The 26,708-nt window shown below is 40.5% G+C and overlaps 1 protein-coding gene and 1 long non-coding RNA gene across 4 annotated transcripts in view; one reads left to right on the top strand and one right to left on the bottom strand.

The window, feature by feature from the left end:
• Positions 1-272: 272 nt before the first annotated feature.
• On the bottom strand, positions 273-2,478 carry LOC122107015. Its single transcript, XR_006147276.1, has 3 exons — positions 2,268-2,478; positions 1,616-1,705; positions 273-562 (listed from the first exon to the last, which is right to left on the bottom strand). It is a non-coding gene; the product is annotated as an uncharacterized LOC122107015 (long non-coding RNA).
• Positions 2,479-2,682: 204 nt separating this feature from the next.
• Positions 2,683-26,708, top strand: part of Nup153 (nucleoporin 153) — a 61,018-nt gene continuing 36,992 nt past the window's right edge. For 2 of the 3 annotated variants that reach the window (XM_042678507.1, XM_042678505.1), the window contains exons 1-7: positions 2,684-3,193; positions 19,472-19,697; positions 23,575-23,823; positions 23,982-24,121; positions 24,204-24,332; positions 26,392-26,509; positions 26,629-26,669. In XM_042678507.1, coding sequence (XP_042534441.1) covers positions 3,083-3,193; positions 19,472-19,697; positions 23,575-23,823; positions 23,982-24,121; positions 24,204-24,332; positions 26,392-26,509; positions 26,629-26,669 — 1,014 coding nt within the window. In that variant the 5' untranslated portion in view covers positions 2,684-3,082. Of the gene's footprint in view, positions 3,194-19,471; positions 19,698-23,574; positions 23,824-23,981; positions 24,122-24,203; positions 24,333-26,391; positions 26,510-26,628; positions 26,670-26,708 lie in introns of all 3 variants that reach the window. The other variant, XM_042678506.1, reaches the window with a different exon arrangement.

Here is a 26,708-nt window from a genome sequence, read left to right as displayed (position 1 = left end):
GGCTCCCACCTGTAATCTTAGCTACATAGGAGGCTGAGATCTGAGGATTGCAGTTCAAAGCCAGCTTGGGCAGGAGGTGATCCATGAGACTAACTCCAATTAGCCACCAATTAGCACTGTGGCTCAAGTAGTAGAGCACTAGCCTTGAGCTGAAGAGCTGAGGGACAGCGCCCTGGCCTAGAGTTCAAGCCCCACAAACTGACAAAACAAAACAAAACAAGGTTTGGCAATTTTTTTTTATTATTACTTATTACTTCCTATGTGGCCCAGGATGCCCTCAAATTTGCTATATTGTCCAGACTGATCTTAAACTTCCCACCCTCCTGCCTCAACTTCCCTAATACTGAGATTACAGGCATGACCCACCAAACCCAGCTCAAGGCAAATTATTTTACAGATCTGTTCCTTTCAGAGTTTGGTTCTGAGGGATGTCCCTTCCAAGAAGGAGATAATTTCCTGTGCTGGAAATCTTGTTTCTGGAGGGTGAAAAAGGAAGATGGGATGTGGCCTTTCAGTCTCCTATATATGTAGCCCAATTTGGAGATCCAAATATAGGTCTTATCTAGGAAGAGAACATACGGAAGAGAGTGTAGAGCCCAGGTAATGGTGGGGAAAAGGGCATGAAACAGGAGAACAAGTAGTTATATCACCTTTAGCAAAATGTCTTGGTGATTGTGGTCAGAAGTAGCTTATACGTAGTATAGCATGCATGATTCTTTCAGTGTTGGGAAACTTTTGTTTAGAGCCATTGAACATTTATAATATCATTCAAGGCCATACAAAATTGTCAATACAGGCAGATGTCTATTGCAGCCATCAAGAAGAACATATGTTTATTTTACCATGTACCAGAATGTTCTCCACCTAAAGTTTAGGTGCTGAGTGGTATTCCAAGTTCAAAGCTCTGTTAAATTGGTTTCATAATTTAATTAATGATTTAAATAGTGAGTTGGATTGTGTGATTTGGGGGTGAGACTGTAACAGAGAGCACATTATTTGTAGCTGACTTCTGATTGATATTTTTTTTTTTTTTTTTTTTTTTGTCGGTCGTGGGGCTTGAACTCTGGGCCTGGGCGCTGTCCTTCAGCTCTTCAGCTCAAGGCGAGCGCTCTACCACTTGAGCTACAGCGCCACTTCCGGTTTTCTGGTGGTTTATTGGAGATAGGAGTCTCACGGTCTTTCTTGCCCGGGCTGGCTTTGAACTGCGATCCTCAGATCTCAGCCTCCTGAGTAGCTAGGATTACAGGCGTGAGCCACCAGCGCCCGGCCTTCTGATTGATATTATATGCTTCCTGTGGAGAGAATGATCATGACCTAGATATACATTAACCTTTTCAGCAAAAGCACTGCCCTATTGAGGTAAATATTTATTCTATTTGCAGATGAGAAAATTGAAGCTTAGAAAGAGGATCAGTAACTTTCCCAAGGCCATACAGCTAGTAAGTGATAGATTTCAATTATGTAGCATTCCAAAATTATGATAAACTAAAATAATTATCTCAAATGAAAAAGTCTATAGTTTTTCTCAGTAGAATCTTCTCCTAATTATTTATCTACTTGTTTTAACTCTGGTAGAAAATTTGGGTACAGTATTTGATTTGACTTCTCTACTTACTGTGCCACCTACATTCCTGGGCTTTATTTCTTGCCGATTGAAGGAGAGGGTAGAGCTGGGCCGACCATATCCAGACCTTTCTATTAACTCCTGCAAGGTACAATTTGTGGATTCAGTCTTTGAGTCTAGCTCACAGTATTTACTGTCCGAAATACAATGCTTTCTATTTGGAATGTATTCTACTTGTATACTTTATTACCAGGACTATATTAGTTACCCCTAATGTGAACTGACTACATGGGTTATAATTGTAGCCATTTACTTCATTTCTGGCATACCATGAAATAGACATACTAAGTGCTCAGCCTGGTTGCTTATATCTAATTTCCACCGCAACTTTATGAGGTGTATATTAAAGTTTCCATTGTATAGAGAAAAGAGTCAAGGCTCAGGGTTTGAGTCATCCAAGGTCAAAGAGTAGTGAAGCCAGAATTCTAGCCTTTATATGTCTAATGAACGATTAATGAAGCTGCATATAGTTTGGAGTTCTGCTTTAGGCCTAAGGATCGTGAACATTGTTTATTCACTAGTTTTTTTTTTTGTTGTTGTTGTTCTATTTTAATAAATTGACCACTAGCTCTAGTGTTTGATTTTACGGTTTACTTTATATCTGCTCACCTAACCGATGAAAAGAAGCAGAGAAAGACGTTACCTTTTAAGCCCTAAATGCCTTTTTAGAATTTAAATTTACAGCCAACAAACGAGTCCGGGCTTTGTGCCCGGCAGCGCTGCGCGATGTCCTTCCGCGTCTGTGTGCCCTTCTGAGAATCCGTATTCTTGCGCGGAACTACGTCTCCCAGCGAGCTGCGCGGCTAAGAGCGCGGGCTCCACCAGCCGTTCTTTCCTCGGCCTGTCACCCAGTCGCAGCGTGATGATACAGGCGCGCCGGGCGCCGACGGGTGACGTAGCCCTGGCTCGCGACCGCGGCGGCGGCCTTAGCAGCGGCAATAGGCGCAACCGCGGCGGCGACTGCAGGGACGACGACGCCGGCGGCGGCGGGGCGGGCGCTGTGCGCAGAGGGGAGGGGAGGGGAGGGGAGGGGAGGGGTGGGGAGGGAAGGAGTAGGCGGCGCCGGCGGCTTCAACTGCGGCAGCGACGGCTAGGGCGACGGAAGAAGAACCTCCATCAGCCGGCGGTCGAGTTAGGCCTCAGCAGCGCCTGGAACGGCTCGAGCCGCCCGCGAGAGATCTCCATAGAGACCGTGACAAACACCGGCGCGCCGGGCCGCGCCAGGTGGCCGGAGCGGAGCCCGACCGCCGGCCTCACCCGCCGCCTCCCTCCGTGCCCGCCGGCGTGCGCGCGCTCTCGGTTCCCGCTCGCACCCTCGCGGTCCTCGGTGTGTCGGTCTGTGCCTTACGGGGTGGGCCAGCGCCGCCGGACTTGGTGGCCGGGGCCGGGCGGGGGCGGCCTCCAGGCCGCCGCCTCTGCCTCTCCCGCCCGTGAGCGGGAAGACGCCCAGGCTCCGCCATGGCCTCCGGAGCCGGAGGAATAGGAGGGGGCGGTGGCGGCAAGATCCGGACGCGGCGCTGCCACCAGGGGCCAATTAAGCCTTACCAGCAGGGGCGACCACAGCACCAGGTACGGGGTCCACCACCGTGGCCTAGCGGCGGGGTCGGGAAGTCATCAGGGCGTGTGTTGGGGAGGGGGGGGCCGCCGCGGCGCCCCACGTGGAGCGGACTGGAGGACCTCGGGAAAGGCCCGAGTGAGGCGGCGGGAGCTCAGGCCGCAGGGCGGGGGGGGAGGTGGTGGCGACGGAAGTGGGTTTGAGACCGGCCGGGCGCACACGTGTGGCTCCAGCCTTCAGGCCGAGGGGCTCTCCCCGGCGGGACGCTGGGCGGGAAAAGAAATCCCAGGCTTGAGAGAGTCTCTTTCTTTCTTTCTTCCTTTCTTTCGGCGGGTCGCTGTTAGGTTTTCTCGGGGGGGTGGGGGGAGAGGAGGGGGAAGCTATGGTTGGAGGCACCTCAGATTGTCTTTTAAATTAGTTTGGTAATTTTTTTTCTTCTCTCGTTCTGCTGTTGGTGTTCAAGTTTGTCTGGGGAGGGGGAACTGATGATGGAGTAAATCTGCCTTTGGGACGCAGAGCGGGAGGCGCTGTTACCCGGAAAGAGGAATAACTTAGTCTCAGCCTATTAAGGAATTCTCGGTTTCCCCCCACCCCCCCTCACTCTACCCCCCTCCCCCCCGACCTGGGCCTCTCAAACGAAAACATTGCCTTTGATTTTTTTTTCGCCCTCCCCCCCAACTGGGTTGTGCTTTACCGTGGCACTGGGGCGTTTTAAAAGTCCCTCTCCACCCATACGTCTATGCTCTGCTGCGTGACTTCCCCTCCCTGATTCTCTCCTCCCCTTTATTTTGGAGGCCGCAATCGGCCATTCTCCACGGTTGACCAGGTCTCCAGCTCTGATCGCATATTCACAATGCTTGAATAATATGGGGCATATTCTTGAAGTATAGGTACTGTGGATATGCCAAGTCGGTTGGTGATCTTATAATTTAGCCACCATATGCATTCATGGATCTTTACAAAAAGTAGTTTATCCTAGTTGTAAAGGACACGTTTGAGTCTGAGAAAATGACGATTTTAAAAAGTTGCTTTTTAGGATTAAGAAAAAAGGCTAAAATAATTGCAGTGAAGCCATTTGTAACAGTTCTGAATGATCCCAAAGTAGGAAGTGTACATCTAACTTAAACTTGTTTAAAACAAGTATACTAAAAAGGTCTGGTGACTTGTTGCATATTGTTTAGACTTCTTATTTTTATTCTGGATAATATAATGCATTAACGTTTTGTTATCATAAAAACATTTTAAAAGTAAAGATTTGGGAGAAAGTTTTGAATAATAAAAGTGGTTTTTTGTTTTAAGTAGTTCCTGCCATGTCAGGTTTGGGATAATCCCACTTGCAGATATGTACTGAATGCTCAGTTTTCTGTTTTTATGAGGAACAGCAAAGTATTAGACAGATTTCAGATAAGAATACAGGCCACAAGCCTGGCTATTTAATATTGCAGAATAGAAGTTAGACATACACGCTTTTTATTTCTTCTAAGAATCAATCACTTTTCTTTTTTACATCTCGTGCCACATATAGAAAAAAGTTTTGTAATTGAGAGTTTCATAATTACAAGAGAAAATATATTTTAGCTTTTGAATTGGGATTAAAAGATGTGTAGGGGTTTCTTGATCCACATTGCAGTATTTTTCAATACTGGACAAAACTACCAAAGGAAATTATTCAGGAATATATAAAATGATCATCCAATTTTGCTGACTTACACCCTTCCCATCCTAAAAACCAGGACGTTTTTTAGTCCAGTTACTGCAACTTCAGTGGACCCAATTGCTATTTACTAGCCTAGGTTGTCAATTGGATGTTTTGCAGCAGCTGCTGAGTCATCATGCATAGCAGGGAGCTTCATGACATGGCATGTTTAATACGAATGCACTTGTTAAGTGTCCAACCATTTGGGGGGCAGGTAATATGAAGCTTTTGGTTTATATACATGTATATCTATAGAGAGAGAGAGAGTAGAAGTTGGAAAAAGAATGAGAGGTTTGGCAGTGTAAGGTATGGATCTTTGCCATTGCCTATCAGGCCACTTAAGCTAGTGCAGTCCAATTAGCTAGTGCAGTCACCGGTACCTGTGACTTCTGCATGTGTTCAGCTGGTTTGCAATTTCCTGTTTAGACTTTGGTTTACCTCTGCTGGGAAATGTCTAAAACCTATCATTTTTCTCCTTTTAATTGCTGATCTTTATAAATGTCATCTTGAACTTGTTGCTTACCTAACTGAAGGGACCGAATATCTTTAAAAAAAATTAGAAGGAATAATTTTCATTTGTCTTTTTTGTTCATTCTTTTCTATCCAGACAGTTATAAGGAGTGGTTTACTTTTTCTAGTTGAGACTGAACACTATGCTAAGGAGAATGTGGTTAATGTGGTTAATTCTTGTAAGCTGTTTAGTTTATCTTTTGGGGGGAGCAGCTAACAAGCTGTTTGCTGTTGTTAATAGCCCCACAAAAAATTTTTGAGCCCATAGGCAAACCAGAAATTGCCTTTGAAAGAACCTACTGCCACCTTCTGGTGAGCGGAAACCATTTTTGCCCTTTTGTGGGAGGTGAGGTTCAGGAGGTTTTTCTTCTGGTCTGAGTCTAAGGAAATCCACTGTTAACCCTCCTAGAATCAGCATAGATGATAGGATGTTTTTTCTTATTTTACAAATTAACTATTTACAGCATAACTACTTATGTGTTAACTGTTTACAATAGGGAGAGGAAGGGCTGGGAATGTGGCTTAGTGTTAGAGTCCTTGCCTAGCATGCATGAATCCTTGGGTTCAATTCCTCAGTACCACATAAACAGAAAAAGCTGGAAATAGGGAGAGGAGGGCTTGGGGAGGTATCACTCCACTCCCTACCAGTAGCTTAGGTCAAGGGTGAGTAATTTTTTATTTTTTTGGTAAAGAAACATTTTTTTTTTTTTTTTTTGGCTCTGCTGTTGCCAATTCTTTTTACTTGCCCTGGGATTGAACCCAGGGCCTCACCTTTACTAGACAAGTGCTCTGTTACTGAGCTATATCCTCAGTTCTTTCTTGCCAATTCTTTTCCTTACAACCCTTTGACAGGTGTAAAAACTATTAGCTATGTAAGAACATACAGAGGTATCACTGTCTCCATGATTTTAATATGGACCCTGGTTTATGTGATAGTGTGGCGTTTTGTTTGGTGCCTTATACATGATACTTTGCTTCAATAAGAGTGTTTTGCCTGATATCTGATGGCTAGAGTGTTTTCAGTTTTGGAAAGGAGGTATAGTTCAGGTTGAGTAACTCATTGCAGAAGTCACTAAGTAGTTTTGACTTTTGTATTTATTTGTATTATCCTAGATGGTTAATACTGTCAGTGAATATAGAAATGGAAATTTGAATCCCTGTCTGCCCTGGCTTGTAACAACTTCTGCTTAATTTTATTATCTGTAAAATGAAAATCATTATGAAGTCAGCACAGTAGTTCATTCTAAATAAAAATCTTTTCTAAAGGAAAGCTTTTGGAATAGTACCTGACAGAGTTGGGCCTGGTGGCACAGGCCTGTAATCCTAGCTCCTTCGGAGGTTGAGGCCAGAGGGTTTTGGTTTGAGGCCTCAGGTAGATAGATAGGACTCAGGGCCATTGAAATACAATGTTTTAAAATTGCTTATGCATTTTGCTGCCTCATAAGAGTCCTTCCACTCAGGTTTAAGCCTTATAAACTTCTATATTGGATTTAAAGATCTTTGTTTACTAAGTGATGAGGCCAAGCCTTAAAACTATTTCTGCCTTTTTAAGTGCTTAGTGTTTTTCTTGTAGACAGTGAGCAACTTAAGTACAAAGAGAGAAATAAGTCCAAACAATAAATTGTCCAACAGAGAAAGTGGAGGTTTTTGTTTGTGATGGTAGTCCCTGGCATATTTTACTACTTTTTCAGCATTATTTTATTTTATTTTATTTTTTAATTGTAAAGATACTATACAGAGGGTTACAGTTACATGAGTGAGGTATTGAGTACACTTCCTCTTGAACATTGTTACCCCCTCCATTGTTTTCCCCCTACCATCCCCTCCCTCCCTCCCTTCCCCGAGGTTCTTTTTTTTTTGATTGTGATTAAGTGATTACATAATTTCAAAGTCACAAGTTCATTCTAACTTTCCTGGAGCAAATTGTCTATCACAGTCTGTAATATATAACAGTGTTCACATGTTATATACCATATTTGTGATCAGCAGCATGGGGATATTTAGTAGTGGTTCAACCAGATGAGCGGGAGTTCTTTGTTTCTTAAGTCCTGTTAGTTTTGTCGTATCACCTAACATTTTGGATTTAGCATCCACTTATCAGGGAGACCATGTACCGTTTGTCTCTTCGTTCTTGGCTTACCTCGCTCAACATGATTCCTTCTAGCTCCATCCATTTCCCTGCAAATGCCATTATTTTGTCATTTCTAATGGCTGCATAATATTCCATTGTGTATAGATACCACAATTTTTGGATCCATTCATCTGTGGTGGGGCATCTAGGTTGTTTCCATATTCTAGCTATTGCGAACAGTGCTTCAATAAACCTGGAGGTGCACGTGTTTTCAGCATTATTTTAAGTAAAATAAATGACTAGAACTTAGGGGATATCTCCATTTCCTGGAAAGTCTTCTGATGAGGCAGGTAGATGTCTTACTTTGAAGTAAAAGGAAGACTTTAGTTGTGTGTCACTAATTAAAACAATTTTCATTAGTTGTAGAATATTATTGAAAAGTTGTAATGATTTTATATTTTCACACTTTTTTTTAGCAGTAATTGGGATTTGATGTGCAGTTTCATTCTTGCTGGGCAGACATTCTATCTCTTGAGCCACACTCCCAGCCCCCTCCCCTCCTTTTTTAAAAGAGGGTTCTCAATTTATGTAAAGCATGTGCTACCCAGCCATTGGATAATAGGGAGTCTTGCCAACTTCTCTGCATCCTTGAGTCATTGTTCTCCCCCTTCTCCTGTGTTGGCTACCAAGTAGTGAGGATTACAAGAGTTAGCCACCTAGCCTAGCTTGTTTTAAGAGGCCTTTGCTGTATAACCTTCTCACTTAATGTTAATAGCCTGGAACTCACTATGTAGTCCAGGTTGATCCTTGTGTTCTGCCTCCATAGTGCTGGTAATAGTCTTGTGCCACCTTGTTCAGCTTTCAAAAAGTTTTATGGAGTTTTTGTTTTAGAGACATGGTCTTACTAAGTAGTTCAGCCTGTGCTTGAACTCCATATATGTGTGTGTATCCTTTGAAGGAGGTAAAAAAATGTACACAATTTTAGATGTTTGATTCTTTTTGCAGACAAGTATTTCTGGTGGCCATAGGACTTGGTCTGAGTCAATAGGGCAAACTTGGCTGCTAAGTGATTTCTAGGATAATACTTTGTATTTGGAAGTTAAATTCAGACTATGGAAATTAGAATCAGTATAATTTGAGTAATATTTCTTTGGGTTTTTTTTTTTTGGGGGGGGGGGTCCGGTTGTGGGGCCTGAACTCTAGGCCTGGGGGCTGTCCCTCAGCTCTTCAGCTCAACACTAGTGCTCTACCACTTGAGCCACAGCGCCACTTCTGGCTTTTTTCTTATGTAGTGCTGAGGAATCGAACCCAGGGCCTCAGGCATGCAAGGCAAGCGCTCTACCACTGAGCCACCTTCCCAGCCCCTGAGTAATATTTCTCAATAATGTCAAATACGTATTGATACATAATGAAGAAGCTTCAAGTAATTAAAATGGATATATTAAAATTTCCAAGTACTAAAGTATGAAAATAGTATGTAGAATTTTACCGTTTGTTTTTAAAGATGTTTTTATAGCCAGGAGTGATAAGATACCTACAATCCCAGCCTTCAGGAGTCTAAGGCAAAAGGATCGCAAGTTTGAGACCGATTTGGGCTATTGAATGAGACTTGTCTCAAAAAAAACCCCAACCAAACAAAAAACCACATAATTTTGTAGCTAGATTATTCTATTTAGGTAGAATCTCAAGTTCTTTAGAGTTACCATTGGAGGGAACAAAGGACAAGGTAAAAAACCAAAGGAGCCTAATATTGAGAAAAAGTAAAACTGCATTTGGTGTTTATGATTAGAGATCCAGTGAAATTACTTGAAAAAAGATGTTTTTAGAATCTACTACTCTTCTAAAAAAAATTGTGGAGTATTGGGGTTTGAACTCTGCCTTGAGCTTATCTGGCAGTTAACTCTACTGCTGAGCCATGCCTCCATCCCTTTTTTTGCAATGATAATTTTTGTGCTAAGAGTCTTACATCCTGCCTAGACACTTGATCAGCCTATTTTTTACGCATTTTATTACATCTGAGATGATTGCCTGGTACACCAAGTGTGAGCCATTGGTACTCAGTGTGAATGTGTAACTATTTAATAAAGGATTATATGACAAAAGTTAAATTGAACGACTGAAGGAGAAAAGAAGTGAGGGAGAAGCCAGAACATGTATAAGAAATAAGGAAGCCACATGCAGGTATCTCATGCCTGTATAATCTTAGCTACTGAGGAGGCTGAGATCTGAGGGTTAAGGTTCAAAGCCAACCCCAGGCAGGAAATGCCCTGAGATTCTTATCTCCAATAAACTACTCAAAAAAGCTGGAAGTGGTGCTGTGACACCAGTGGTAGAGTGTTCCATTGAGCAAAAGAAGCTTAGGGATGGGATAGTGCCTAGGCCCAGAATTAAGCCCCAGGACCAGCCCCAACCCCCCAATAAAAAAAAGTTGGCTAGAATTTTAAAAATGTAAAGTTTCAAAGGAAAAAAAGGTCAATTACAAGGTCAGTTCTGAGTAGTTGTTGTAAAATAGGTTTTCCCCCTTTAACTCCAACCTTCTTTCATTAGTATTTGAACTCAGATTAAATATAATTTGAAAAGCTAATAAATTTACAGTGCCATATATACTGAACATATATATGTATATTACTTGATGTGTGTATGTGTATCTGTATAACATTGGGTGTGTGTGCACGTATGTGTGGGTGCCTTAACTTTTTCACCTAAGGTGGGGTTCTACCACTTGAGTCACAGCTCTACTTTCTATTTTTTTTTTTTTGGTCAGTCCTAGGGCTTGAACTCAAGCCTGGGTGCTGTCCCTGAGCTCTTTTGCTCAAGGCTAGCCCTCTACCACTTTGAGCCACAGTTCCATTTCCAGTTTTCTGGTGGTTACTGGACTTTCCTGTCCCAGTTGGCTTTGAATCATGATCCTCAGATGTCAGCCTCCTGAGTAGCTAGGATTACAGGCGTGGGCTACCCAGTGCCCTGCTTTACTTTCTGCTTTTTTGTGGGGGTTGTTAACGGACTTCCCTACTCCTGCTTCTTTCAAACCTAGATCCTCAGATCTCAGTCTCCTGAGTAGGATTGTAATCATGAGCCAATGGTGCCCAGTTTGAATATTCTTCATTTGTATGTGCTGTGATGAGTCCCCAAATTGAATATCTATTGTAACCCTCCAGTAACGTTTTTGATGTTTTTTGTCAAATGAAGAGATCTTACTTTTGGGGGAAGAAATTCAACAACAAACTAGTGGATTTATTAACCAGTTCAAGTTTAAAAATTCACTCATGTATGTTGGCTTTCAATATCTATATCTGATTTATGTATATATATGACATATACAGATACAGCTCTCTGTTTCTATGTCTGTGTCTATCTCTATCTGTATCTATGTCTCCCTGGGCCTGACTTAACTTTACTAACATGATTTTTCCCAGGTCCTTCCATTTCTTTGCAGTATTGTTCTTTCTAATGGATGAGTAAAATTCCATTGTATGCGTACCACATTCTTTTGATTTATTTGACCGTTGAGGGGCATCTGAGCTGATTCCATTTCTTGGCTATGTTGAATATTGCTGCAATGAAGATAGTTCTGCTTGGTAGCTTTACTGTATCCTAGTATGTAATCTTTTGGATAAATGCACTAGAGCGGAATTGCTGGATCATAGGGCATTTTGAGGAATCTCCATACTGGCTTCTAGAGACGTTGAACAAGGTAACTCCCATCCAAGCTGGCCTGTTAGGTTTGTATCCTTGATGATGGCCACTCTAACTGGAGTGAGGAGGAATCTCAATGGTGTTTGGATTTGCATTTTCTTTATGGCCAGATTTGTTGAACATTTATTTCTTTATGAGTCTGTTGGCTATTTTTATTTATTCTGAGAAATCTCTTGCTCAGCTAGCTCATTTGCCCATTTATTAATTAGGTTATTGATTCTTTGATGATGGTTTAAGGAAAGGGGATACAAATAGGGAAGGAAGGTATAAAATTATCCCTATTTGCAGATGACATGATCCTGCAGAATCCTGTGGACTCCTCCCCTAAGCTGCTAGAGCAATTACAAAGTAGCAGAGCATAAAAATCAATCTACAAAAATCAGTACCTTTTTTTTTTTTGTCTGCCATGAGGCTTGAACCTCATGCTTGAACGTAGGCCTAGGCACTGTCCCTCAGCTCTTCAGCTCAAGACTAGTGTTCTACCATTTGAGCTATAGTGCCACTTTTAGTTTTCTAGTGGTTTATAAGTGGTTTTTAAAGTCTCATGGACTTTGCTGCCCGGGCTGGCTTTGAACTGTGATCCTCAGATCTCAGCCTCCTGAGTAACTAGGATTACAGGTGTGACAACTGGCACCCGGCAAAATCAGTGCCTTTTATCAGGGAAGCAACTCCATTTACAGTAGTCTCAAAAACAAAAAACCCCAAAGCCCTAGGAATCAACCTAACCAAGCATGTGAAGGGCCTTTGCAAAACTATAAAAATCTGATGAAAGAAACTATGAAGAAGACAAAGAAATGGAAAGACCTTCCATGTTCTTGGATTGGCAGAATATCATGAAAATGGCAATACTGCCCAAAGCAGTGTATATATTCAATGCAGTCCCCATCAAAAATCTGAACATTGGAATGTGGCTTAGTGGTGGAGTGCTTGTCTAGCATGCATGATGCCTTACGTTTGGTTCCTCGGTACAACTAAAAAAAAGCTGGAAGTGGTGCTGTGGTTCAAGTACTAAAGTGCTAGTGTTGAGCAAAAGAAGACAGTGCCAAAGCTCTGAATTCAAGCCCCAAGACTGGCCAAAACAAAAAACAAAACTCAACCTCATTCTTCAATGAGATAGAGAAAAGCTGGGGCTTGAGGCTTGAATTCAGGGGTTAGGAGCTGTTCTTTAGCTTTTTTGCCCAAGGCTTATGTTCTACAACTTGAGCCACAGCTTCACTTCCACCTTTTTTTAGTGGTTAGTTGGAGATGAGCATCTCACAGGGTTTCCTGCCTGGGCTTGGCTTCAAACTGTGATCCTCATATCTCAGCTTCTTGAGTAGCTAGTAATACAAGCATGAGCCACTAGCGACTGGCAAAATTCACTCTTTTAATACTTGAATTTGACTTAGTATAGACTTTGCTTTAGTGCCACAAGTCATATTTTTGAGATGTTAATTTTTTTTTCCTCCTAAGAGCTCCATTAATTTTCCTTTTGGGGCTATCTTTCTAGTTAGTGGTTTTTATTTTAGAGAATGGTTCTTTTCCCTTCTTGACTAACTTCAGAAGGTAATTTTTGTAAGGAAAAGATTAGTGAAGCAACAAAGATAATTGCTAAAGATGAAATATTAACTATGCAAATTGCTTATTTTGGGGTTTTGGATTTGTTGCTGTTTTCAGTAGTTTGCCCTAGAATATACAGATGTGACACTAAGATGTTATTTGAGTAGTGCAGCTGTATAGATAAACCCATGCAGCAATTAATCTGCACTGTCAGACCTCAAGCCAACATGGCATCAGTCTGATGCCATGGACAGACTGTAATTACCATCTGTTTGACAAATTACCATCATACTGGAGCACATGTTACATATATAAGGGAATGATTGTCCCAGACTTTGGAGGGTGAGAATTTTCTGGATCAAATTATTGCTGTAATGTTGCTTGAAGCCTCTGACAGTAGGATGTTAAAGTAGGGTTTGAGTACTCATTCCCTTGAAAACTTTTTCTCAGCATTTCTTTCTCCCTCTTGAGTGGTGTTTTTTTTTGTCGGTCATGGGGCCTGAACTCTGGGCCTGGGCACTGTCCCTCAGCTCTTCAGCTCAAGGCTAGCACTCTACCACTTGAGCCACAGCCCCACTTCCAGCTTTTTCTGCTTATGTGGTGGTGAAAGCACTCTACCACTGAGCCACCTTCCCAGCCCCAGTGGTGGCACTTTTTAATTGCGAAGCATGTTTTCTTGAAGCTGATAGGCCTCATTCCTATAACTACCGGAAAAACTTTTGCTATAAGAACTCCTGAACAGATACATGCATTTTTATTGGACCTTCTGTAGTCAGTGGAAACTTCCTTCTGTAAAAAAAAACAACCATTTTTCTTTTTTCTACCTCCTTTCATTCTTTCTCAGTTTTCCATTAGTAGCTAAAAGGCCATTGGTACTTGGATCAAACTGACAGTTACCAGGTTGGGAGCCACTTCTCCAAATCTGTGTGATAGACTAGATCCTTACCCCATTATGCATAGGCAGCAGATGTTGTTCCTTCCAAGCAGCTTTTAAGTAATTATGTCTGATAGTTGGTTATTTACTTACTATAAGTGAAATACATAATCTTTGTGTAAATCAAGTGAAATAAAATATAGACTCAAAGGTAGACATGTTTATATTTGATTTTCATAGTTGATATTATAAAGTAGGTGCTCATTAAAATGTCTTTTTCTTTTTTTTGCCAGACCTGGGGCTTGGACTCAGGTCCTGGGCACTGACCCTGAGCTTCTTTTGCTCAAGGCTGGCGTTCTACCACTTACTTGAGCCACAGTATCACTGCCAGCTTTTTCTGTGTATATGGTGTTGAGGAACGAACCCAAGGCTTCATGCGTGCGAGGTGAACACTCTGCCCACTATGGGCTGGGAAGGTGGCTCAGTGGTACAGTGCTCGACTCACATGCATGAGGCTCTGGGTTCAATTACTCACCACCACATAAGCAGAAAAAGCTGGAAGTGGCACTGTGGCTCAAGCAGTACAGCGCTAGCCTTGAGCTGAAGAGCTGAGGGACAGTGCCAAGGTCCAGAGTTCAGGCCCCACGACTGACCAAAAAAAAACCAAAAAAACTTCAATACACTTATTATGACTTTACTGGTATATGTATTTAGTACAAAATGGGATAATCATGAAAATATGGTAGCCTTTTCAGTAAGATTTTACCTTATATTGTAGCTTATACTCAGGGTTATTTTTTTATCAAAATGTAATTTGAGTAACAGAGTGCTGATTTTTTAATCAATCCAGGGGCCTGAACTCAGGGCCTGGGTGCTGTCTCTCAGCTTTTCAGCTTAAGGCTAGCACTACCACTTGAGCCACAGCACCACTTCTGCCTTTTTCTACATATACATATACATATATATATATATATATATATAAAAGTGTGAATTCCAGTTTTATTGGATTATAAGCAGGAAATATGTACCACAATTTACAGTCTTTTGGTAGAGTTTTCTTCATAAGCAGAAAACTTATTTGAGATCAATAAAGTTGTGTATTCCTATTGCATCTACTATAGATGACCTGTTATCCTGTCTAGAGAATATGAATTTTCTAGTCTTATTTTAATCTACTAACATATTTGTCATTGAAGTAAAGTATTTTTCATAATTATTTAATTCTTATATACTTAGATGTGAGGTTAGTTGTATCGTGTGTGTGTGTGTGTCTCTCTCTCTCTCTCTCTCTCTCTCTCTCTCTCTCTCTCTCTCTCTCTCTCTCTCTCTCTCTCTCTCTCTCTCTCCCAGGGCTTAGGCACTGTCCCTAAACTTTATGCTTAAGGCTACCACTTACGGCTTTTTGGTGGTTCATTTTAGATAAGAGTCTCTTGGACTCTCCCACCCCGACTGACTTTGAACTGCATTCCTCAGGTCCCAGCCTCCTGAGGAGCTAGGATTACAAGCATGAGCCACCAGTACCCTACATGATGTCAGTTTTTATCATTGTTGGTGACACACCACACGGGTAATTTACTCCCTACTGTTCTCTAAGGCAAATCTATCATAGCCCCTCCTGGTTTGTCCTAGTTCAGGTTGGACCAGGATCCTTTGAACCTGTAGTCATCCATGGAGCTACACGCAAAGGTACATGCCACCACACCCAGCTTACTGTTTGAGAGGGGTCATGCTAACAGTTTAGTTCTTCCTGGCCCTGAACTGTGATCCTCCCAATTCCTGCCTCCTGGCTAGCTGGGACTGCATGCATCAGTCATGTGTCCAACTTCTTGTAATGTTTTTTGGGCACAAGGAAGGTGGAAGGAGGATATGAGGAGATAGGTAAGAGACTGGTTTGGGAGGGATAGTGCATGGCTCCAATCAAGGCCATGAGACTGAAGGACTGGGTCTCATTTTTATAATGAGAAGCAGAAAAACCTCTTCCCTTTCAAATGCCCTTGGGGGAACCCCAGCTTTTCTGAAGACACAACTGCAGATGGACTGGAAGAAATACTTGGGGTTTTAACACGGAAAGCTTTGTGCTTTGGTTGTGAGATATGTGTGGGCCACACACTTCATTACCTCCTTTCACATTGTGCATGATACAGGAATTCCTGGTTGGAGCTATCTGTCTTCTTCATCATTCTAGGTGTGGGCTGAGCTTCAGTCTCATTCTGAGAATCGGATGATTCTTTTGTTTATAAAGGTGAAATTTAGAGGGATTACAGTTGCTTTAGTCAGGCATCGAGTACATTTCAAGTGTCACCCCTTATGTTCTCCCAGTGTTTGCCCTCCTGACTCCCCTGATCCCCCAAGTTATATAGTTCATTTCTTTTCTTTAGCTTGCATCACTGTCTGAGAAGTAATTTCCAAGGAATTTTTACCTTCTGTTCCCATTGAAATAACTAGAATATAGTGGAAGCCAGAGGTCATCAAGGACACAGACTTCAAAGTCGAGTTCCTCTGCCATTTGATTGAAGAAATCCTTTACTTCTTCAGTGAGCATCTTTTTCTTCTCTGCTTCTATGACAAATCTTGCATTGGTAATCTTCAGAGTCAAGAGGGCTATCAATATGTTCATAATTTCATCTCCCATCATCCTCTCCTAATGTGTCTCAGGGTGCAGTTTCATAAGACTTTTTCCATGATACAGAAGTTTGAACTGTCAGCATGTTGCAGTGCAAAGCAATCATGGTTCATAAGAGACCACCCATCACACACTTCCTTGATTGTTGTAGACAGTAGCTCCCTCCCTCCCCCCAGGTTGGGCAGCCGCCACTGCTCTCATTTCCTCTGCTTATATGGTTTTAATAGGGAGTTTTTTTGTTTTTTGTAAAGGTGATGTACAGAGGTGTTATATAATAAGTTAGATAATAAGTATATTTCTTATTAAGCAGTGTAATCTCTTCCATCTTTTTCCCAGCAGAGATTCTTAAACTTTAATTTGCATAGGAATCTTGAGCTTGTTTAAAAAATTGCCTTTTAACAGAACTCATTTGTAACACTATTGGTCTGAGGACTTAACATTAAGAATTGCTGATTTAGTCCTTTTATAGTGACTAGACGTGTAAGCTACAGAGCAAATAGGCACATGTATAAGTGAGTGAATCATGAGGGTTTTTGAAGGATTTTTGTGTTTATTAGTAAAGTTACCAGAAGTGGACAGCCTATCCATGATGATTCTATGTTGGGTCTTTGTACCTTTGGTTCCCAATTTGTACTAGAATCATGCATTGCTCATTCCTTAATTATTCAGGTGTGTGCTTGTAATTGGATGCCTAACTCATTTTGCCATTTTGCTTTATTTTCATTCATGGTATTTAATCACCGTATTCTGTATTACATATTTTGTTTCTTTGCTTTTTTCTCCTCAAGCTCCAAGTTATTAGAGACTTGTTTACTGCTATATTCTTGTTCAGTGCCTTACGCACAGTACGTGATCAGTAACTGATTGACTTGAATGGCAATATGTAAACTGCATTGTATTCAGCACAATTTAAAATGAACATCTTGAAAGTTGTTGTTCTGGTCTTAAAATATTTTCATTATGTTTTAATTACTGTTTAACAACTAGTGTTTCACATCTACATATATGTACTTTTTTAAGGTTTTGTTTTTTCTTGCTAGTCACTGTCTTTTTTTTTTTTTGGTGCTGGTATTGAGGTTTGAACTCGGGGTCCTGTACTTTTAACTCAGCTGTTTTGCTTAAGGTTCCTGTTCTTATCAGTTGAGGCGTGCCTCCACTTTGGTGTTTCACTGGTTTATTGGAAAAAAGAGTTTTCATCAGGCTGGCTTCAAACCTTCATCCTCAGATCTCTCAGCCTCCTGAGTATCTAGGATTGTAGGTCTAAGTCACTCATGCCCAGATATCAGGGTCTTGATGTGTAATCCTAATCTCTTTAACTATATAATAGTGCTTCTCAAACTTTAGTGTGTTCCAGAATCACTTGGAAAGACTTGATAAAAGAGATGGGGGTCCTACCTTAGTCTGTCTTTAGTAGGACCACATATGAAACCTGAAATAGTGGTAAAAGGACCATTCTTTAAGAATCATTAGTATTATAGTATCTTAAGCTTAATTTAACTTTCTACTGATAATTTAGGTCAGATCATTTAACCTACAAAAGAACATATATGTACTTATTATGTGTATATATATATTGTTGCTGAAGTACAAGAATGTTATAATGGTTGCAATTCAACTTTATAATTATGTTTCTTTTATTATTGTGCCATTAGGAACTCTGTCCCACTGCAATTTTTCTGTACTAAGCTGCTCATAGCTAGAGTAGATAAGTTGTCTAAACCTTGGTATAGAAGAAAGTCTTAAAAACACAGTTCACACACTTAGAGTACGTTTATTTTGTGTTTGTGTATTTGGTTACTGGTATTTGATTGCTAGGCATCTGCTACCACTTAAACCATACTATCAGCATGTCTTACTATTTTTTAAATAGAATCTTCCTTTTATGCCTGAGCTGGTCTGGACCATAATCCCCCTCCTGTTTGTGCTTCCTGAATAGCTGGGATTGGCAAGCACCCACAGTTTCCAGTTTTTTGATTAAGATGGAGTCTAGTGAACTTTTTGCTCAATTGGCCTTGAACTGAAATCCTCTCAATTTGAGCTTTAAATAGTTAAGATTACAGGCATAAGACACTACACCAGGCTTATTATATCTTACCGACTTGCTCATTTCTATTTTCTGATTCTTTTTTAAGTTATCTGATGCTGACATATAAGTGACAATACTATGTAACTTAGGTGTAGTAAAGGAAAAGAGTGAATTTGTGTTTTTCAGTAGTGAACATTCTAGAACCTGTTAGATTTGTGTTAGAGAGCTTACCTTGTAGCTATGTTAAAAAAAATTAAGTTAGGAAAGCATGTAAAAATAATTATCAGTTTTTACCTCTATGATATATTTTTCATATTTTCTGTTGACAGGGTTTTTTGTTTTTTACAGCTACCTTTCTATTTTTTGCTAGTTATTTTGGACTAGGAGTCTTGGGAACTTCTCTGCTGCCTTTGAGCTGAGAGTGTCTAGAACTAAACCTTCTGAGTAGATGGGATTATAGACCTGAGCCACCAATGCCTGGCTGTTAGGGTATTTCTTGAATGTTGAATTATTTTGTATTTTTAGAAAATCTATCTCAGTGTTTGTTGTTTTAAAAAATACAATTGTCAAAGATGGTTTGTATTGTACATATCTCATATGGTGGGATTAAAAAAGATACCTTTTCTTAGGTTAAAACATTCATTGCATATTTTATTAATCTAATTTTACTTATTTGTTGGTTTATTGATATTTTTAAAGAATTAGAAAGCTATTTGTGACAAGTATTGACATTGCATTTAGAACAAAAGCAATTTTATAATATAGAACTGCATACTATTGTTATTAGAACTTTGGTAACTTAATTTTAGTAAATTTTTTTGGAAAGGCTTAAGTTTTCCTTGATACAGATTTCAGTAAGTAATAAGTATGTATGTATGTATATATGTAGTATGCCAGTCATGGGGCTTGAACTCAGGACATGGCACTGTCCTTGAGCTTTTATAAAAGCCCAAGGCCTAGTGCTCTACTACTTGAACTATAGCTCCACTTTGGGCATTTTGGTGTTTAATTGGAGATAAGAGTCTTAGGGACTTTGCTTCTTGGGCTGGCTTGGAACTGTGATCCTCTGATCTCAGCCAAGTGAGGAGTGAGACACTGGTGCCCAGCTGTTATATACTTTTGGTGCTGGTGCTCCAACCCAACCCTCATGTTTGCTAGGCAAGAGATTTGCCACTAAACTATATCTACATCCTCAGTTTGGTGTAGGTACTTATTTAATAGATGGATTTCTAATGTCTACATGTTTTTTCTCAACAGGGCATTCTTAGTAGAGTTACAGAATCTGTTAAGAACATTGTGCCAGGTTGGTTACAAAGATACTTCAATAAGAATGAAAATGCATGTAGCTGTTCATCAGATGCAAATGAAGTACCACACTGGTCAGAAAATCGAGACAATGACCGTATGATCTATGCTGATGAGGAAAGATCTAATATCAATGATGGGAGAATCACCCCTGAGCCAGCAGTTGGCAACACAGAAGGTAAATAGTATGTGAATGTTTTGTTGCAAGTGAAAAGCTTTCATGCCCTTAATTATAATATCTATATTAACTGGCTGTGGGAAAACTCTGGTCAAGCAGTACAAAAACCACATATGAGGAGGGTGATGATCAGGTTCATCATATTGGATATATTTTATCAGCTGTCCAGTAAGAAAGGTTGATAAATCAGTTAAGAGTACATGCTCTGATGTTAGACAGTGAATTTGAAGTTGTATACTAACAATATTAGTCAGGTGTCTCTGGGAAGATAATATATTTGCTCCCATGTGTAAGTTTTCTAAAAAAGTATAAGCTGGGTATGTTGGTATATGCCTACTGTCCTAGCTGCTGGGGAGAGTAAGATGAGGGAATCACTTGACCCCATAACTTTGAGAGTTTGATACTGACTCCATTTCAAAAAAAAGGAGTCCTTAGACAATTTCCTGAAGCTAAGGGAGCAGTAGAAAAACTTAACTTGAAACTGATAGTGTGTCTCAAAACATGTGAATTTGAGTGTAACTGTAGTGGACTCCTGTCCAGTCCATCAGCAACTGGGTCATCCCACATTAGTCTTTCAGGTAAATAACTCTACATTTAAAAGTTGGAGCTTTTTAAAAATTTATTTTGCAATTAGTCGGTAAGGTTTACAAGTATTAAATTCATACAGTATAAACCCATGCATATTCAGGGATATTACTCTATTATTTGACTGTTTGTTAACAGCTTTATTGAGATACATTCAAATTCCATAAACCTCACCTATTTACAGTATGTGGTTGAGGAGCCTAACCTAGTGGCACACACCTGTAATCCCAGTGCTTTGGAGGCTGAGGCAGGATGATTGTGAGCCATGATCTATGCTGATGAAGAAAAAGAAATTAGTATGTTTTATTACATTCAAAGAATTCTATAGTCAATATTAACATCATTGCTATTTTTTTTTAAGAACATTTTTGTCACTCCAAGAAGCCTCATTCCTATTAGTTTTGGCTCCCTTTTTTCCTATCTGGGAGTTCCCAGGGCTCACTATAATCTCTGTGCATTTGGGTTTATTATACATTTCATATGACTGGAGTCAGGTGGGCACCGGTGGCTTACACCTGTTACCCTAGCTGCTCTGGATTCTGAGATCTGATGGTCACAGCCAGTCCGGGTAGGAAAGTTTATGAGACTCTTATCTCCAATTACCAACCAGAAAAGCTGCAAGTGGAGCTGTGGCTCCAGTGGTAGAGCACTAGCCTTGAGCAAAATGAAACTCATGGATAGCACCCAGTGTTCTAGTCCTAGGACTGGCACAAAACTTTAAGAATGGAGTCTTGGTAACTTTTTTTTCCTTCCTTCCTTCCTTCCTTCCTTCCTTCCTTCCTTCCTTCCTTCCTTCCTTCCTTCCTTCCTTCCTTCCTTCCTTCCTTCCTTCCTTCCCTCCCTCCCTCCCCCCCTCCCTCCCTCCTCTTTCTCTCTTTCTCTCTCTCTCCTTTCTTTCTCTCTCCTTTCTCTCTCTTTCTTTCTCTCTTCTCTCTTTCTTTCTTTCCTTCCTTCTTTCCCTTCCTTCCTTCCTTCCTTCCTCCCTTCCTTCCTTCCTTCCTTCCTTCCACTTGAACCACAGCTCCACTTCTGGCATTCTGGTGCTAAATTGGAGATAAGAATCTCTTAGACTTTCCTGCCCTGACTGGCTTCAAATCGTGATTCTCAGATATCAGCCTCCTGAAAAATTAAATTTACACGTGTGAGCCAGTAGTGCTCTGCTTTTGGCTAACTTACCTTGTTTACTTAGCATGATATATTCAAAGTTCATAATACTATGTCACATTTTAGAACATTGTTTCTCTTATTGTTGACAATATTCTGTTGTATAGATAAACTATATTTTCTTTGTCCATTCATCAGATGATAAGCATTTTGGTTGTTTTTACTTTTTTTTTAATATAAATAGTACTGTGAATATTTATATGTAAGTTTTTGTGTACATTTAAATTACTGAGTCATATAGTAATTCTTTTACAATGAAATCCTGGCTAAACTATTTTTATAGCTTCCTACCTGCAGTATATGAAAATTCTCATTTATATACTTACCAGTACTTATTTTAAATTTATTATATATCATGTAATAAATAACATTATTTAATGATAGCATATATATTTATTATTATATGATTTTCAATGTATTATAGCTGTCTTAGTGAAAGTAGTGGTATCATTGTGGTTTTGATTTATGTTTCCCTTGATGCATCTTTGAAAGTACTTACCTCATGAAATGACTGTTTAATTTGGTTGTGTTTTTGTTTAATAGTAAGATATCTTTATGTGTCAAATATAAATCCCTTATCAGTGTGATTTGTTGGTATGTTCCTCCATTCTGTGGTTATGCTTTCACTTTCTTGTTGGGATTCCAAGGCACTCCAAACCCCTATCCCCTTGTGCTATACTGGGACTAGAACTCAGGGCCTCCAGTTTTTGTTGAACTCAGAGCCCTAAGCTTTTACTTGAGTGTTTTGCCTAAGGGTAGAGCTCTATCACTTCAGCCATACTGCTACTTCTGACTTTTTGGTGATTAAATGGAGGTAAGAATCACATGGGACTTGCCAGTGCTGGTGGCTCACGCCTGCAATCCTAGCTACTCAGGAGGCTGAGATCTGAGGATCTCAGTTCAAGGCCAACCCTGACAGGATAATTCATAATAAATCTAGTTAACCACTCAAAAATCAGAAGTGGACATGTGACTCAAAGTGGAAGAGGGCTAGCCTTGAGCAAAAAAGTTCAGGGACAGGGCATAGGCCCTGAGTTCCAGCCCCACAAGTGACCCCCCCCCCCCCCAAAAAAAAAAAAATCTCACAAGACTTTTCTTCTCAGCTGGCTTTGAATCTTGATCTTTAGATGTCAGCCTCATGAGTAAGATGATAGAGCTACCAGTGCTAGAGCTACCAGTGCCTGGCTGTTGCTGACACTCTTTGAAACATAATTGTATTTAATTTTGAAGTCCAGTTAATCTGTGTATGTTGGGGGGGCCGGGTAGAGAAAATGTTTGTGTGTTGTGCTGTGGATTAAACCACGGTTCTTAGTGCATACTACCTTACCACTGAGCCTTTATCTCTAGCCTCTTTCTTTCTTTCTTTCTTTCTTTCTTTCTTTCTTTCTTTCTTTCTTTCTTCCTTCCTTCCTTCCTTCCTTCCTTCCTTCCTTCCTTCCTTCCTTCCTTCCTTCCTTCCTTTCTCCTTTCCCCTCCTTCCTTCCTTCCTTCCTTCCTTCCTTCCTTCCTTTCTTTCTTTCTTTCCTCTCTCTCTCTTTCTTTCTTTTCTTTTTCTTTCTCTCTCTTTCTTTCTTTCTCTTTCTCTCTTTCTCTTACTTTTTACACAGGGCTTGAACTCAGGGCCTGGGCCCTGTCCCTAAGCTTTTTTCACTTAAAGGCTAGCACTCTACCACTTTGCACCACAGCACCACTTCCAGTTTTCTGGTAATTAATTGGAGATAAGACTTCTACCTGGGGTTGCTTTGAACTGTGATCCTTAGATCTCAGCCTCCTGAGTAGGTAGGATTACAGGTGTGAACCACCAGTGCCAGGCCCGGGCAGTTACATGCTTTTTAAAACATTAGGCTTGCTGGTGCTGGGAAGGTGGCTCAGTGGTAGAGTGCTTGCCTTGCATGCATGTGGACGTGGAGTTGTGGCTCAAGTTGTAGAGTGCTAGCATTGAGCTGAAGAGCTGAGGGACAGTGTCCAGGCCCAGAGTTCAGGCCCCATGACCGGCAAAACAAAGCTTGCCTTTGTGATTATAGCTATACTTCTAGAAACAAGGCATTTATGGCTGATGCAAATCTAAACACAATATTATGACCTTATTTAGTATATAATGTGCTGTTATTATTGCTCTTCTTTTAAGAATCATCAACAACCAATACTGCTTCAAATTATCCAGATGTATTAACAAGGCCTTCTCTTCATCGGAGTCACTTGAATTTCTCCATGTTGGAAACCCCTGCATTACACTGTCAGCCATCTACATCCTCTGCATTTCCAATTGGCAGTTCTGGATTTTCCCTTGTAAAGGAAATTAAAGATTCTACCTCTCAGCATGATGATGATAACATCTCAACCACCAGTGGTTTTTCTTCAAGAGCTTCTGATAAAGGTATTCTTATTTAACTTGATTGTAAGTAATATTGGTATCTAAAAATTTTAAACTTCATGTGTGAATTTTTTCAGACTTAGTTTTAATTTTAATTTTTCTTTATAAAAATCTAGGGTCCTGTAATTGGTACTATTGTGAATTTTGCATTTTTGTTTCAGATATAGCAGTTTCAAAGAATACTTCCTTGCCACCTCTGTGGTCCCCAGAAGCTGAACGTTCTCATTCACTCTCACAGCATACTGCCACCAGCTCAAAAAAACCAGCATTTAACTTGTCTGCCTTTGGAACACTGTCCCCTGTAAGTACTACCTGGATTGGATTTAATCACCTTAGTCTTAAATATTTTGGCTTACAATTTCTGTCATTGTGTTTCTGTACAGTCACTTGGGAATTCTTCAGTTCTTAAAGCAAGTCAGCTTGGAGATTCTCCTTTCTATCCAGGAAAAACAACGTATGGTGGGGCGGCAGCAGCTGCAAGACAGTCCAAACTACGAAATACACCTTATCAGGTTGGTTTGGTGGAGTAGAATGATTGATGGACTCCCCTACTCTCCTGCCCTTTTCTTTGAGAGAGTCTAGTAGGTAGCCCAAGCTGGCCTCTGACTTACAATCCTCTGCCTCAACCTAATGAGTTCTGGTTATAAGCATTTACCATCCTGTAGCCAAAGCTTCATACTTTTTTATTTTCCTTTTTTGAGGGAGAGAGGAGGCAGTTGCAATTCATGGCTTTGTGCTTGCTAGACATTCTTACTGCTTGAGGCATGCCTCCAGCCCAGCCTTTTGAATGTGAAATGGTAAATTAATACCTTGAGAATAATTTTCCATACAGGCTTCCAAAATATTTGTAGGTTTCCTTAGCACCCTCTTCCTCCCAACCCATATTTTGGGGCTCCAACCTAGGGCCTAGGGCTACATGCTTACTAAGCAACTATTCTGCCACTGAGCTATACTCTGCCTCTATAATTACCAATTAGAGCTTTGTTTTCTAGGTTTTTTTTTGGGGGGGGGGGGTCCGGTCGTGGGGGCCTGGGCGCTGTCCCTCAGCTCTTCAGCTCAAGGCTAGCGCCCTACCACTTGAGCCACAGCACCGCTTCCGGCTTTTTTCTTTTTGTTTATGTGGTGCTAAGGAATCAAACCCAGGGTCTCAGGCATGCAAGGCAAGCGCTCTACCATTGAGCCACCTTCCCAGCCCGAGATTAAAGAGTTTGTAACTCAGTTATACTGTATTAGTGACTGAGACCATAAGAAGCCAGTAGAGTCCAATGAAAAGATTGTTACAATATTTTGTTGGTGGATATTTTACGTGGCTTTTATTTAATTAATTAATTAATTAATTTATTTATTAACTAGAGTTTGAACTCTGGGCTTTGCTCTTGATTTCTTTACCAGTTGAGCCATGGCCTCACCCCTTTTGGCTCAAGGCTAGTGCTCTACCACTTTTTTTTTTCTTTTTTAAAAAAATTATTTCTAATCAGTGCTAGCCTTGAGGTGAAGAGCTGAGGGACAGTGCCCAGGCCCAGAGTTCAGGCCCTCACGACTGGACCCCCCCCCCCCAAAAAAAAAAAAATTATTTCTAATCAATCCATCTTTTTTTAATTGTGAAAATACCATACAGAGGGGTTGCAATTACATGGTAATTGCAAGGTAATGAGTGCATTTCTTATCAAGCATTGTTGCCCTCCTCCTTTGTTTTCCCTTATCTAAACGTTTTTAAACAGTTTTTTACATTGTTATTACAGAGTTGATATACAAAGGGGCTGTAGTTACATGAATCGGGTAGTAAGTAATGAATATAATTCTGTCCCCCCCTTCCGTTGCTTCAGTGTCCTTGAGCCATACCTCTACTTTTGAGAAACAAGTTATGTTTTTAGTATTAAAACATTAACGTCCTCATGGCAGGATCTAGTCTGTTGGAACTTATTTAATTAAGTTACTTTAGTACTCAGTATGGTAGATATTTAATTCATTTTCATTAATGCTCTATGATATAAATATCAAGAGTAAGTAGATCAAAGCTAGTGCTAGAAGTTATTAGTTGTCCCATTTCTTTTTTTTTTTTTTTCCCCTGGTCATTGGTCTTGAATTTGGGTTTGGGTGCTGTCCCTGACCTTTTCTTTTCGTTTTTTAAAATATTTTTTGGGTCTGGTCGTGGGGCCTGAACTCTGGGCCTGGGCGCTGTCCCTCAGCTCTTCAGCTCAAGGCTAGTGCTCTACCACTTGAGCCACAGCACCACTTCCAGCTTTTTTCTTTTTGCTTATGTGGTGCTGAGGAATCGAACCCAGGGCCTCAGGCATTGCAAGGCAAGCGCTCTACCACTGAGCCACCTTCCCAGCCCCTGTCCCTGACCTTTTCAAGCTCAAGGTGAGGTGCTCTACCACTTGAACCACAGCACTACTTAGTTGTCCCATTTCTGCCAAGGAATGGTGAGTGTTATTTTATCATCCTTTTAGGATAAGTTGCTTTAACATATTAATTTTGTTTCACTTTGTACATCCATTCTATTTTATATTTTCAACCCATGGCATATGTGCCTTCGATTTTTAATCTAATAAATACTAATATTCATAGGCACCGGTTAGAAGACAGATGAAAGCTAAGCAACTTAATGCACAATCTTATGGTGTGACCAGTTCCACAGCTAGACGAATATTGCAGTCTTTAGAGAAGATGTCAAGCCCTCTAGCGGGTAAGTTTTTAAAAGTACAATTGAATATAGAAATGTGTAATGAAGTTTGAGTTTCATGGAAAAAAAATCTTAATTTTGTTATTTCACAAAAATAAATTCTGTTATTATAAATTAACAGGATGCAAAAAGAATTCCATCTGCTGTTTCTTCTCTCAATTTTGTAAGTTGACTTTTAAACCTATTACATGATACAAGTCTT

This window comes from Dipodomys spectabilis, unplaced genomic scaffold (genome assembly GCF_019054845.1).
Source record: "Dipodomys spectabilis isolate Male_0828 unplaced genomic scaffold, ASM1905484v1 ptg000045l, whole genome shotgun sequence".
NCBI classification, from domain to species: Eukaryota; Metazoa; Chordata; class Mammalia; order Rodentia; family Heteromyidae; genus Dipodomys; species Dipodomys spectabilis.
Note: the sequence above shows the minus strand (reverse complement) of the source record. Positions and strands in the feature narration are given on the sequence as shown.